Here is a 15688-nt window from a genome sequence, read left to right as displayed (position 1 = left end):
GTTCTTGTTCTCGCACATACCTTAAAAAAAGCGTAGAAAATAAACATATGCAACAAATTTAAAACGCATTTAATGTCAGTATTGTTAGTGTCCAGTGTTTCTTATTGAATATGTTTTAAATGTGCTGCATTCATTATAATGTGATTAAGTTGTTAGAGCCAAATAGAGGTTATAATGAGAAGTTTTGGTCTTTGACAACGTATTGTGATCACTTTAATGTGATTGGAGATCATGTTGTTGAACATGTTCCATCCCATAGATAGACAGGGAGTTATCACGGCTCTTCCCTGCAGTTATCCCGGGATGATAATAGCGCAGCTGCAGCGAGGATGGGGGAGATAAAGAAGGAAGGATGGGAGGCTGATGATGAGAGGAGTGGTATCAGCGACCGAGGGGGTCTTCTTCTTCTTCTTCTACTACTTCTCCTTCTTCTTCGCCGTTTGTTTGTGATGTGGAGGAGGAGGAGGAGTAAAGGAGGAGGAGGAGAATAGAGGGAGGGGAGCCAAGAGACCCCGTCGCGTTTTGACCCTCGGAAACCTACACACCACCACCACAACCACCACCATCATCACCACCATCACTCCTCCTCCTCTTCGCCCCTCTCTCCTCTGACTCCAAACAACACCATCGCTCGTTCACAGTGATCTCAGCCGACCGTCTCCGTGTGGACAGCGAGCACAAGGGGCCAAAAAGGACAAGCCTGGACGCCTCCTCCGTCTGAACCTCCGCACGCACACCGAGCATCCCGAGGCTCTGCGAGCCGGAGCGAGGGGCGCACCAGTCGGACTCGAGGCGCTGCAGGGACCGCCGGCCGCTCGCTGCACTCCTCCGCGGGAGAGGAGGGGTTTTTCCTGGACTATACCCCGGAACAGCACCCGGACTGGACGAATATTTACGTCTCGGTGGGACATCTTTTTTTGAAAGCATTAACTGGAGCGCTCAACATCTACGGGAAATCGAGTTTACAATAGCATAAAATAGGCTGCGAGCTTTATTAGAAGCGTTTATTGGCTCCAAGCGTATTGTAATATCACCATCAGGCTGTGGGGGGGTGTCAGGGTGTCCATAAAATCTGCAGTCCCGTCATTATGTGGTAATATAAAATGCGATGGGCTCCGGGTAAACAGGAGGAACAGGTCCTGAGTGTTTTCTGTGCACAGCCCGTGTGTGTGTGTTTATTAGTAAACCTTGCAGATCGCTTGTGCTTGGTGTTAATCATGTCCTCAACTTCATCATATCTCGTGCACATAATCAAAACACTTTTCTCTGCAGGACTCCGGGGACCACAGGAGGAGGCAGCAGAGCCCAACTGGACTAGCCGAGCAGCGCATCATCCTCTGCGGGTGGAGGACTGGCTGTCGAGTCGCATGGAGAAGAGGGTAGGTCTGCTGCTTGTTTATATTTTTTTATTTTATATTTTTTTTTTCAATTTCTAATGATAATGGTTTATAGTAGACATATTTCTCTATGTTACCAAGGAGAGGAGGTAATTAGGAAAACCATCATAATGGGAGCATATGGCTGGGAATCCTCTTTGCACTGCACACATTCAGTCCCTGGTTTAGCAGGCACACACACACACACACACACAAACACACACACACACACACACACACACACACACACACACAAACACATACACGTACCATACACACACACACAAACACACACAAAACAGAAGGCCCAGAAACAGACTCTTGGACTGTGCTGGCATGGGCTGCATGTTTAGGGGAAAAACAACAGAAAAGCTTGCCAGCAGAAAGCATCAGAGCCACAGAGAAACCCCTATTTAAACTAACATAAAAGCTATTCACAAATGTTCTTCATACACCAGCAAGTGCTTGTTTCAAATTACATTCACGCTGCTGCAAAGGAACAACTTGCAGTGCTTGTGCCTAATTGCAGTTCAATGGAGGTTATGCAGAACTTGCAATCTAGATGTCAGCATTCCCTGAAACACGCCACAGGGAGCTGTTGATTTGGATCTAATATTTCTCCCTCTCCTCGGAATAATGTGGACTTATTGTTGTGTAGTGTCAGTGAGGCGTTATAATGGCACATGAGGGTTAGAAAGTAGTCATTAAGAGGCAGAGCAGAGGAGAGGCAGCTCTTCAACTCGGTAAGTAGGTCAGTTTTTTTGCTACAGTGATTCAGAGGCATGGTGGTGGTGGTGGTGGAGGTGGAGAGACAGGGCAGAGGCTGCAGGCGGACTGAGACCTGAGTGCAACAGAGAGCAATTAGAGATGTACAACGTGTGGACAGAAAATCACTGCTGTATCAAAACAGACACACACATACACACACAGTTCTCCAAAAATCAAATGGGAGAATTCATAACATGAATTCTGGATGTACTCACTGCATGCAATCCAAATATAGACCAATGCATGTTTTTTCCTAATGATTCCATTCAACTTACAGTAAAACTCTACTTTTATTTTCTATTGCGAGGACATTGTATCACTAATTGCAGCCATTCTCTCTTGCAAAATGTAAACACAATCCAATAAAGTCTGGTCTAGTGTGCTTGTTGAACACACTCAGGATTTTGCCTGCAGTTTTAAAAAGTTGTTATGTGTCCTACAGCTCGAACATAAATCGGCAACAGGCTCAGTTTTATTTTCTGCTTTTAGTGTTTTCTGTCCTTTAAACGCAACATCTGCATGACACTTGTTAACCCGTTACAGTCACCCGTTAAAAACTCGATAATTCCAATACACACGTTGCGCGTCTCTTGAATCTGAATATCTTGTTCATTTAAGCGCAGGGAAACTATGAAACTTGCGGCGAATCCATCAAAGCGCGTGATGGAAATAATCCTCAAACAAATTCCCCTCCTTACTGAATTGACGCAGCGAGAAAACAAAGGATTTAATTGTTTTCGCTTGTTTGTTGCATTGCTATTTAATTTCTCTCATTCGCAATAGTACATTTTGTGAATGCAGATTTGTTAGTTGAGACTTTTTAATTGTCCGTAAAAATACACAACGCTGTTAAACTTGCCCCGTGTCTTCCTGTTGTATTATTTATTTTACGCTTTATTCAATGTTTCAGTCAGATATAAATCCAATTCTACAAAGCGGAGTTACGCTATTACTGTACTAGAGCTCATGCGAAGTTATTTTGGCCCCGTGAGCAGAAGTGAGGAAAACACGTCTGTTGAAATAAAACAAATAAAATCCCACGTGATGATGCTGTGCTGCATCTGAAGCCTGGTCACCACCTCCGTGACTTTTTTGGGGGGGGAGAAATTAAGTGAAAATTCTCGGAATTTCTCATCTCGACTTGTGCGCTTTGATCTGCTCCATGCACAGAAACACGATCGGGGGCCGTGCGTAGAGGGAGACGCGCAATCCGATAGCGGTGATTGTGTTAATAGCCAGCCTCCATAAAAACTAGAAGGTGTCCCGGGCCAGGGCCTCAGAGCAGGTGCTTTCTGTGATCCTGGTGGCCACATGGGACTCTGGCATATACAATAATTTGATAAGCCATTTAGGACAGCGGTTCCCAAAGCGGAGTCCATGAGACCCCAAGGGTTCCTGCAGAGGGGTCTCCAAGAGGGCACTGTGTAGGAAGGCATGAAGAGGACTAGTTTAATCTCTCATATTGGATAATAGAGGTCAAAATAAAGAGAATATGTGAGAATGATAACTTGTATTATTGTGTCACTCTTAGAATTCCAGAAATAACCACACATTATTTTTAATTTGGGATTTTTGGATTGAAATAGTGTTCAGGTGCTATATGCAGTCCTGATGATTAAACAAGTGGAACAAATAAACAGGATTGTTTAAGCGTAAATCTGATCAGAGCAAATGTAATGGAATCACTCTCCTGCAGTGACACAACTGTGGAGTAAATCACAACCTGGGGGGGCAACAGTGTCCACAGAAATATATGGGCTATAAGCAGATCATAACTTTTATGGCACCGTTAAAATAACACAGGAGTGAAAGGTGTCTGCGGTCGGGCCACCTAGCAGGTGCTGTCTGTCTGTGATCCCGGTGGCCCTGCTGAGGGACTGACATGGAGAGAGTCTCCTTGTAATCCAGAAGAAAGAGAAACAGAGGCGGGATCTGCTGACCTGAGCAAAGTCTCCTCGGAGACAGGAGCTGCAGCGAGGCACAAATTAGCTCCATAACACAGAGAGAGAGGGGTGTCTGTGTGTGATACATGTATATTAATGATGCTCTGTGTGTAAGTGCTGCTGTTTGTCTCCGTATCTGTGCGTGTCTGTGAGTGTGCCATATGTGTGTCTGATCCGTCCTGTGTAATAGTGTGTGTGTGTGTGAGCAGGCTCTCACAGCAGGTTGCGAGGGACGTCTCAGCACGGCTCCTGTCTAGTCTGAGTTTAGGATGGGAGGAGATGATATTAGCAGCTACAGACTCATCGTCTTTCTCCAAGGATCTCTTCTCTCTCTCTGTGTCTCTCTGTGTCTCTCTCTATCTCTCTCTCTCGTCTTTTCTCATCTCCTTCTCCCTTTGAGGAGCAGACAAGGACCAGAAGCTGCTTTTTGGTTCTTCACTGCTTTACGCATTCTTCAGGTTATCAGAGCACTTTAGGAGTTTCATCAGGGTTTTGTTATCCAGCGCTAGAATGTACAACAATAACCCTCAGAAGACACTGAGACACACAACAGTAGATTTTACTGTACACAAACCTGCAGTATTTGTCCATATGCACACACAAAAATTCTGTGATCTGAATACTGTAACCACAGTATATTATTGGAAATGTATTAGTCTGAATTCGCTCTCAGTAAAAAATATTTTTATGCCTCTCTGCATCTTTATTTTGTCGATATTGGTGTTTATTTCGGTTTCCACTGATTAATTATGAATAATTAATCATTACTGGAATGTTTGAAGTGATGAATTACTGTTTCCCATTACAAACGCATCAGCATGCACACACTTAAAAGCTGACATAATTAGTCCATTAATCTGTTCTGGATCAACAAAACTAATATGCATTTATAAAATTAAAACAGGTCAACTTTTCTCGTCTGTCAGTCTTTTATGATAGTGAAATGAGCATCTTTTTAAAAAAACAAGCAAATTGAAAATGCCAATTTGTGCTGTTGTGTAATTGTGAGTTTTCATTATTTTATCATATATTATTCAGATAAATGATTAATTGATAAATCAGGAAAATAATATTATTGGTTATAATAAACGGCGCTGTGCAGACCACAATTGTAAGCAGTTAAGACTCACATCAGATGTGGTCACTGAGGGTTGGTCCAGTAAGCCGCTCCTCTGAAGCCCCCCCGACAGCTCAGCCACGTAATAAAATCACTACAGTTTGATGTCAGACAGGCGCAGATGTCGAACGTGTCTCATGTTTTCTGTCCTTCTATCTAATTGTGTTTCAGTATGAAGAGCTGGTGCACTACTCAGGGTCGGAGGCCATGTCAGTGGGGGGGTACGGCGAGGACGTCAGGACGCTTCCTCCCCCACAGTACGGAGCCCCCATCCCTGACTCGCTCAAACACCACAAAGACCTGATCTATGGGTGAGCATGTGTGTGTGTGTGTGAAACATTAGATGTGCACCGACGTTGCCTGTTCATTTCAAAATCACACTTTAAACTATACATTCACTTTCAGCAGATTTACATGCGGTATATCTTTGCACACTGTATATGATAATACATGTAAAGGGTTTTACAGCTGTCCGTTTTGAGTTTCACCGACCATAAATGTATCAAGTGACACAGTGTATCACTGTGTCAACTGTTACTGTGTTTATGTTCATTATAGAATGTTAACTGTTTACACTTTGTGTGTCTGTTTTTGTGCGTGCGCAGACACCCACTGTTTCCACTGCTGGCCTTAGTGTTTGAGAAGTGCGAGCTGGCCACCTGCTCCCCTCGAGACCCTGCCTCCTTCTCCGCCACCTCCCACCTCACGGGCATGACCAACCACAGCGACGTCTGCTCCTCGGATTCCTTCAACGATGACATCGCTGCCTTCGCTAAACAGGCGAGTGGCAGCTTCGAGAGCCAATCAGATGCCCACGGTAGTGGGTTTTCAGATTTGTAACAACTGTTTGAATTTTGCGTTGCAGATTCGTTCAGAGAAACCCATATTTTCGTCCAATCCTGAGCTGGACAACTTGGTATGAGGGAGATGTCACGCTAAAATAATAACACATTTTCACACATGCATTGTGGTTTATGTATTGATCATCTTTATTTTCAACACAGATGATCCAGGCCATACAGGTTCTTCGCTTTCACCTACTGGAGCTGGAGAAGGTTGGTGGAAGAGCAGTTTATTTGACCTCTTTGCGGTCATTCTTATATTTCAACTGACTTTGTATTTGTATTTGTTGACTTGCCTGTGGGAAAGAAGCATCCAGGACTTACAGCACTACAATGCTGTCTCTCGTGTAATTTAACAAACTCCACACATTTATTCAAGGATCGCCAAACCATGAGAATGTTAGGGAAATCTTTTTCTTTTATTGCCTTTTAATTTAGATTTTTTTTTTATATATATACATATGGTCAAGCATTGAAAGAAATTTAAGGATAGATTCACAAATTCTCTCCTTGTTGCCAACATGCACAATAATACACACATAAACAAGTGAATATTGTTTTAAGATGGACTTCGTGGTTAACGGTTCGCATTGATGAATGTAAACCTGTGTTCTAAGGTGCACGACCTGTGTGACAACTTCTGCCATCGCTACATCACCTGTTTGAAGGGCAAAATGCCCACGGACCTGGTCATGGATGATCGGGAGGGCGGTTCCAAGTCGGACATGGAGGACTTCAATGGATCCTGCACCAGTCTGTCAGAGCAGGTGAGACACTGGGGGTCAATACAGAACTCCACTGCTCACCTGTACCACTGCATCCACTGGATGACTGAATAATGACACTGTGTTTCCTGTCCTGTCGTTCTCGCTCCCTTTCCACCTGCTGGGAATTCTCCAACTCTCCATTAATCCACTCTCTCTCTTTCTCTTCCGCTCCCTCTCTCCCTACAGAATGCATCATGGCTCCGGGAGCCAGATGAATGTGCCTCTACTCCTCTGGGAACACCAGGAACCTGTGGCCTGCCCTCACACAGCACAGCAGACAACTGTAGCGACCCAGGTACATACACACGTACTGGAAATACTATGTGTGAGAGATAATACTGCATAGCACAGATGCAGGCCAAGAAACAGAGGTGTGCATGTACTCAACTGTCCCATCTGCAGCAACAGTCACACACAGCCACAAAATAAATAGTAATAACAAATAGCATCAAAAGATTATTATTATTATTATTATTATTATTATTATTATTATACAGAGTATTTATCATTTGGACCCCAACACGCACACTGAGTTGCTAACATACAGTGCTACCTGGTGTCCCTGCAGGCGATGGTCTGGATGGAGGAGTGGGCTCCCCCAGCACAGGAGAGGAGGATGAGTCGGACAGAGACCGGAGGAACAACAAGAAGAGAGGGATCTTCCCCAAAGTGGCCACAAACATCATGAGAGCATGGCTCTTCCAGCACCTGTCGGTGAGAGAGCTTTGACTTTAGAAAATACTCTGCTGAGCGGTAACGAAACAAAGAAAGCTTTTGTGTAGCTGTGGATGAGGGAATGATTATATAAAGTGAGGATTCAGTGTGAGACCAAACGTCAGTGACAAGAATAGACAGAGAGGTGGAGCGAGTGTTATAATGGAGGTCAATTAAATTAAATGAAAAATCAGGAGATTAAGTGATTATCTGAATATGCTCGCTATTGAATAATCGTGGAAGTGATAGAAATGGAGAGAGTAATTGTTGATGAGGTGGTTAGATTGGTAATTAGCTATTAAATGAGGCAGGTCAAATGTTGCTTTACTCCATTTATTACTATGTGCGTGTCTGTGTGTGTGTGTGTGTGTGTGTGTGTGTGTGTGTCTCTGTGCGTGTGTGATAGAGAAAGATACTTGGAGAGCATGAGGTTTTGCTCTGAGGTTGAAAATGGCAGTTCAGATTTGAATTCAAAAAAGGAAGGTCGTCTGTGAACACAGAGTTCATATACATTAATTAACATTTTTTGAATCTCATGTTGATCCACATGAATTTGGTTACGTCTCTGCAAGACAGCAGCAAACATTCCACCCTAAAACCCTGTGTGTGTTTGATTTCCTTTAACCCCTGCTCTGTGTGTCCCCACCCAGCACCCATACCCATCTGAGGAGCAGAAGAAGCAGCTGTCACTTGACACGGGACTCACCATCCTACAGGTCAACAACTGGTCAGTGCACACAAAATCAATACACTAATTCTAACCTTACAGCTTATCAATCATGAGTTAAACTGACTCGTTTAAATTGAAAGTGTCGAGTTTCAATTTGACAACATGGCCGTAACCAGGTCAATAGCATACTGCCGTGATAGTCTGATGCATAAATGAACAGTATCTACATTTTACAGCTCACCACGATCACACTTTTTGCTTAGTAACTCTTTAAAATGAAAGGTGGCGCTTTTTACCGACGACTGTTATCGAATTTATTGGAGAGAAGGTTGTAACAGGGGAAGAAATGTCCCTGTAAGCATTTTTGCTGAAACTATAGAGCAGTAAAATCTACTTACTCCATGTTCATAAAGGAGAATAGCAAATCAATATCAAAAATCAGATGATATACAGCTCCCAAAGTCCCCGTTCAGTCCTCAGGTATATATCTTCATGTGCATACAGTATAAACACACACAGGGAGCATCTCCACAATGCTGATCAATTAGTTCTTTCATTATTCTCAGTTTTCTGAAAATAAATTCAACCACACTTTGAAATACAAAATATATATGTGCTAAAAAGTGTATTTTGTAATCTGTTAACTAACATGTTTTTATTTGTTTGTATACACACACACACACACACACACACACACACACACACACACACACACACACACACACACACACACATACACACACTCACAGTGACCCAATCAATGCAGATCAATCAATTATCACAGGGCCGATCAATACCTGCTCTGCCCTAACGTTGATTTACGCTGCCCTCTGAAAGGGTTAAGGGCTGTAAAATAGAAAAGGTTAATAGTCTGCTGGTCAGCCTTTTTCTCCATTAACGGGTGGCCTCTCTCTCTCTCTCTCTCTCTCTCCCTCTCTGAACACTCTTTCTTTATGTCTATCTCCCCTGCAAAGGTTCATCAACGCCAGGAGGAGAATAGTTCAGCCGATGATTGACCAGACAAATCGCTCAGGTCAGTGTTGCCCGAATACATTTGCTCGTTCTCTGCGTGTGTGTAATGTAGAGTGTGCGTCTGTTGTGTATTTGTGTCTGATAGAGTGTGGGTTGTCTCACAGGTCAGGGTGGTCCCTACAGCCCAGAGGGAGCGGCCCTCGGGGGCTACGGGCTTGACGGACAGGCCCACCTCGGTCTACGAGCAGCAGGTATGTTTTATAAATATGAAGGGAAAACTATTTTTGCACTAATGGAATTTTTTGTATCCAAAATCTGCTAAAATCACACTGATCGACATGATCCTTCATTACCTCAGACGCAATTAGTGTAGTTTATTTCGTCTCAATCCCACATGTATCGTCCTGCTGGCCCAAATACTCACCGAATAACCACATGTGTATTGTTGTGCTGCTGGAAATAGTCCCAAACAAATGCACTTTTTCTGTTATGAAACAATTGTTATAAACTTGGTAACAGCTGTTTCTGGAAATTCTTCAAAAGCGTCTTTTGAAAATTGAAGCTGATGTTTTAACTATTCAGTGGGGCTGAGTGCCACACAAAGGCAGGACAACTCCAAACTCTTTTCAAAGGATTTGTTGACAGTAAGAATATTGTCAGCAAAACACAATCACTGCTGAGTATCTTGCAAAAATTTGCTTTTTCATTAAATACTGTGAATATAAATATTGATAAGCCTAAGTGAAGAGTGACTTACCATCTTTTTAGCAATGTGAGGTGTCTCCTGTACACACTTGTACACACCCTACCACAACTCCACTGTCTTTCTACACCCACATTTGACGATCATTTCATTAATTAATTTACAACCATGTTAACCAACACATGTTAGCGATTCAAATGGTGGCCACTTCACACAATAAGGCTGGAACCTCTCAGTTGTTATATATGTTATAACCATAAGAAAAAATGTTTTCTGATAATGTTAAATCCTCCTGGACAGAGTTTAATCAAACTCACAGTCTTGCAATACTTCAAGAATATCAAGTACATCAGGGTGGTGATGAGAAAAATGTGTGAAGAATGATTAATAATTCATATATGTCCATATGAGGTGATACTGAAAGTCCCTGTATTTTTCATTAATATAAGCAGAACAGCAAACATTTGATAAATGGTTTAAAGCATGTAAAACAGTTTTTAACAGTTTTAAAATTGTATTTTATTTATAATTTATTAAGCATCATTCCCTATCTGCTTATACGGCAAACTCTACTTACAATAACTACATTAATGTGTGTTATAAACCTTGTATTAATTAAATTACTAACCATCATGACTCCTAAATTGAGGGAAACATCTCGTCAAGCTTGATTTATTGGTGCCGCCGTTAAGAAAAGGAATCGCAGTGTCAAAGTCTTGTAGCTTTAAATAAAACCTGAAACATTCTGAGCAATATAAAATTATTTTAACAAAACAATTATTTTTTTAACAAAAGCAGAAGCCTGTGTTTTATGCAACAAGGGTTTCAAGGAAAAGTGCAGGAAATCTGATCTAATTTTTAAGTAATGATCAGAAAGACAAAATGCAGATTTTCACCTCAAAGTTGAAAAATATAGTGTTTTCAGTTAGTTTCCAGTGGAAAATAAAAGTAATCATAGCTTATAAAAAATTAAAGTTTTTATTTATTTATTTAATAACGAAATACAATTGAACAATGAATAAAGTATAAATAACGAAGTAACTCAAAGTAAAATCATAGAGAAATAAGGATGATATCTTTTACCAAAGACAGATTATTAAAAATGCTGTAATCAGTAATTAATCAGCAGATTTCTCCACATTAATGGAGCCATATCCTTTCACCTTCTATAAAGTAAAAGCCTGTTCCTCTGTTGATGCCTCACCAGGTCTCCAGGGGATGTCCTCTCTGCATGGCGACTACTCCAGCGCTCTCCTGGCCCAGCAAGGCTACCCTCCCCACCCAGGACCTTCCCTCCACCCTTACCCGGGCCCACACCCCCACCCCGCCATGCTGCTCCACCCGCCACCACACGCACACCCTGCAGAGCCACTCCTCACGCAGGGACTGGACATACACGCACACTAGCTGTAGGCGGAGTCGGGGGTGTGCGTGTGAAGGAAAATTACTGTATGAATGTGAGTGTGAGTGAGTGTGTTTGGCTAGATATGTAAGTGTGTTTGTGTGTGTGTGTGTCTGTGTGTGTGTGTGTGTGGGTGTGTGTGTGTGCGTGTGCGTGTGCGTGTGCGTGTGCGTGTGCGTGTGACTGTGTAATGACGCACACAGTACACTATTTAAAGAAAAAAAGACACATTGCTCTGAAAGTTTACATTCCCCACTGAAAGACACTGACCTCAATGTAGCTGTTCCACTTGCTTACACACAAACACACAGACAGACACACACCCAGACACACACACACACACACACACACACACACACACACACACACACACACACACACACACACACACACACACATACACACCGTCTGGTTTAAGCCATACCTCTTTCAGAGTAGAAGTGCTTCCTCCTCTCCAAATGTTGCCACTGTGTCCTGTGGGTGAGACAAATGCTTTAAACTACACTTCCCATCAGCCCCATCATGCCTGCTGAAACCACAGGAATATGCTCAACTGGATCAGAGACACAGATGATTATTGATCCTCAGACTTTTGTACCACAGCACACTGACGTTACTGGATGGGACTTGATCCTGTGAACACGCCTTTTTCACAACCCCCTGTCTTCCTGTGCACGCTGACTGTCAAAGATACACACACACACAACTTCACACACACTTTATTTAAAGCTGATTTGAGTTGTTTTTTTCTTATTCTATTTTTCTATTTAAGTGTGCCACTCCAGGCGGTTGTAGACTCACATGAGCTTGTTGAAATGTTAGTGCTCTTCCTCAGCATGAAGCTAAACACTATGAATGACTTCCAGTCTGCCTCGCTCTCGTACCACTGAGCTCCTTAAAATGCCAACAGGGGTCCGATACCTTAGGATCTTTCCTACACACTCACATACACAACATACACACATACACACAGCAAGACACGCTACACTGAAAGCCATTTCTACACACAGACATACAAACACACACAAACTTCTGTAAGCATTTCTAGTACAGGTTTGTTTGTCGCAGCCAGCGTTGTGTGAGGGGAGCTGCGGCCAAAGGACTCTTCAAACATTGAGCTCCCTCTCCGCACTGCTTGGAGCGCTGCAACATTTCTGAATGATGATGGGAAAATATGGTTAAAGTATTAAAATGATTTTTTTCTAAGAAATGTCGTGGTCTTCTCTTTGTGTTTGTGTGTGTTTGTGTTGTGTGGTTCTACATCTGGCCAGTTAAAACACCCACAAATATTAACACTGGATAGTTCATGTAAAGAAAGTGAAACTGCAGGTCGGTTGGTACATTCATGTCTTATACACCAATTAAAAACATTAGTTGGCTGGTTAATTTGTCAGCTTCTTAGTTAAGTTAAACAATTTTCAAGCAAATACCAGTGTCTATCTCGCACGGACCATTAAGAAACCAGAATACTGCAGTGCTAAAATCTAAAAAAGACATTTTACTAAAAACACAATCTTTAAATCATCATAAAATGAGCAGCTATAAACTAAATCTTAATTTATTTAAACCACTTTACAAAAAATGTATTTTCGGCTCATTGTGAAGTTTCAACTGCAGTCATGTTTGATTCAGGCACCAAAGTTTTCGACACATAAATGCTTCCTTTTGGTTACACACAAAGTCCTTCATTATGCCTGTTTTCATGAGAACACATCTTTGTTATTTAGATCAGCACCAAACATCACATTTTCCTATACATGATGAACCTAATACTTTAACCTGTTTGTAAAAAATAATAATGTTAATACGGATATTTCTGAAGCGAGCTGCTGCCCAGTCAGATTCACAAGTCTCCTTCCAAACTGAATTACCCTACATTTCTGGAGACGGAGGTCCAATCCCCGCTGATGACAAAAACATGTGTAAGCTTATGCACTCCGAGATTTTATACTGTACTCTATTGTTGGGATGCAGCCGATGTCTCTGTCTCTTTTTGAAGGGAAATTAAGTCAGTTCAGTGCAGGTATTATTTTATTCGATTTTCTAATTTTCTGCCAAACCAGACAACCTTTCCATGTTCCATAGAGACAGAGCAGCCTCGTCTACAACCCTACGTATAGAATGTGATGTGTTTCCATCCACCATTCTCTAGCCTAGCATTATTCAGGTCATTCCAATAACACAGACATAGATGAAACTGATTTGGTACAAAGATACACAACTGAGGCCCTCTCCTCTTCCAACCTCCTGAACACGACCGAAGTCGAAATCAGGCAGCACAAATGTTTTAAAACAGAGCAAAGTAACTGCTTGTGTGTTGTTGATTTACAATAATCAAAACCACTCGGGAATATTCTGACTCCTTCATGAGATGCATTAATACTTAATAAAAAATAAGCCACCTTCGCTGTCAAGAGATCTTTTCTTGAGAAATAGTGTAATCTCCCCCCTCCTTTCCAGTCATAAGTCACGTCACTCTGTTCCCTCCCCTGACGATCAGTTCAGCTCTGACAGAGGCCTCAAGCTGCAGCCGCAGTAATCTGTCACATAGGCCAGAATATCACAGAGAGGGAAGAAGTCAGATGTGTCTTAATGTTTTATAGCTCAGACCAGAGCGCCTGGTGGCCTCAGTAGATATTTTCCTGTCCTCACATTCCTCTTATTTACTTGCTTATCATCTAAATTAAGGATGACGTGTCAGCAAGGACAAACACTCTAAACTTTATCAACCTCTACACTAACTTTTCCCCTCGCGGTAACACATTCCATTCATAACCTTCACCTCTCTTCTCCTCTACATCCCTTTCTCCAACAAACCTCAGCACATAATTTTGCCATCCTACACCCAGCAACCCAAACACACAACAAACACTAAATACCCACCCCCCTGCCCCCCATTCAGCCTAAGGCAGGAGGGGTGGGTGTGGGTCAGGGGCCAGAGTTCAGACAGGGGTCAACAGGAAATGGCTGCTGTCCCTGGCACCAGGGCCCTGACCTCGGTAGCCCTCTGCTTTTCATTTCTCTTTGTCCCCTCTTACACTGACTCATCGGCCATGTGTTCCAGGACGAGCCCATCATTTCTGCTTTCTCCTCCTCGCAGGATGTTTGACTGGAATATCACTGTACTTTAGCTTCATACTTAACTTTTCACAACATCGGTGCGATCTTTTGAAGTTCTGACTCTGACCTCTGCTTTACCATAAAGTCCTTTTTGACACAGCGTATATTTTGCTTTCAGCTTTTCGAAACTTACTTAACGTGAATGGCAAGCAAGTCAAGCAGTGCTCAAACCTGTTAAATCTAAAAACAAAAGACATTTGTTCAATGATACGTAGGGGGAAGCAATATCTCACCTTACATCTGTGTAGAATTTAGTGACACCTAGTGGTGAAGGTGCATATTGCAGCTGAACCCCTCTCACCTCACCCTCCCCTTCCAATCATGAAAGAGAACCTGTGGAAGCCTTCAGTTGTCATAAGAACTCAAAAGGTGTTTGTCCATTTTGGATTACTGTAAAAAACATGGTATTCTACGAGAGGATCCACTCCCAATGTCAATTGGCCAATTTCTGCCAATAGATCTCTCTGACCTAAATTGTTCACACTGGACCTTTGAATGATCTAATATTGCTTTTTTTTCTATATATTTTTGTATTTACTGCCTCTTGTGGAGGCAAGGGGTTATTGTCGCGAAAAGCCAGCTTGACTTCCAGCTACTCCATCTATTGTTTTGTCATATTTCTCGTATTTTCTACTATCTTCTTAGTTTAATTTAGCGTCTGGTTTCATCTTTCAACAGATCCAGGCTAGTTGTTTCCCTCTGTTTCCAGTGTTTATGCTAAGCTAACCAGCTGCCAGCTATGGCTTCATATTAAAAGGTCAGTCTTCAAGATTGAGTGGCATCTAATTGAAAACCCCTCTTGTGACCCTCTCTTTTCAAGCATCAGAAGCATTACCTTCATGTAACATTTAAATGCCATAGAACCAGTGTTCGGTGCACCAGCTCTTGGCTACAGTCGCAACATGCAGGTAGATGTAGATATGAAGGGCTTATTAAAAGGTAACAAAATCATAATGAATCTTGGTTTCAGGTGATTCAGTGATTCAAAGAAAACAACATGAAGTAAATGATATTTAAATTCTGCCAATAGTTCTCCCTAAATCCTCCACGCTAGGATCTTTTTTTAATGTTCACATTTAAGAGTGGTATCAACCTTCTCATCTAATTCTCAGTATTAAAGTGAATAAGTGTATTTCCTAACATGATGAACAACATTAATTTCACCACATTAAATTCTCACTGTTGGTACTCTCTCTTCTTTCAGCTCCACAATGTGTTGACTGAGCTTCATTTATAATGTATGAATTTCAACTTCCTCCAAAATGTCCTTTTCCCCTCCAGCTGTTAGAAAAGC

The 15688-nt window shown here is 42.1% G+C and overlaps 1 protein-coding gene across 1 annotated transcript; it reads left to right on the top strand.

Moving 5' to 3' along the window:
- The first annotated feature begins 1165 nt into the window (after positions 1–1165).
- meis3 (myeloid ecotropic viral integration site 3) lies at positions 1166–12442 on the top strand. Its single transcript, XM_062385220.1, has 12 exons — positions 1166–1379; positions 5376–5515; positions 5810–5984; positions 6070–6120; positions 6209–6259; positions 6664–6813; positions 7000–7108; positions 7382–7527; positions 8178–8254; positions 9172–9230; positions 9334–9420; positions 11080–12442. Exons 1-12 carry the CDS (start codon positions 1218–1220, stop codon positions 11277–11279), a joined length of 1407 nt encoding a protein of 468 aa, XP_062241204.1. The 5' UTR covers positions 1166–1217; the 3' UTR covers positions 11280–12442.
- Positions 12443–15688: the final 3246 nt, after the last annotated feature.

The sequence above is a fragment of the Platichthys flesus genome, chromosome 4 (assembly GCF_949316205.1).
Source record: "Platichthys flesus chromosome 4, fPlaFle2.1, whole genome shotgun sequence".
NCBI lineage: Eukaryota > Metazoa > Chordata > Actinopteri > Pleuronectiformes > Pleuronectidae > Platichthys > Platichthys flesus.
This window is presented reverse-complemented; position numbering and strand designations above follow the sequence as displayed.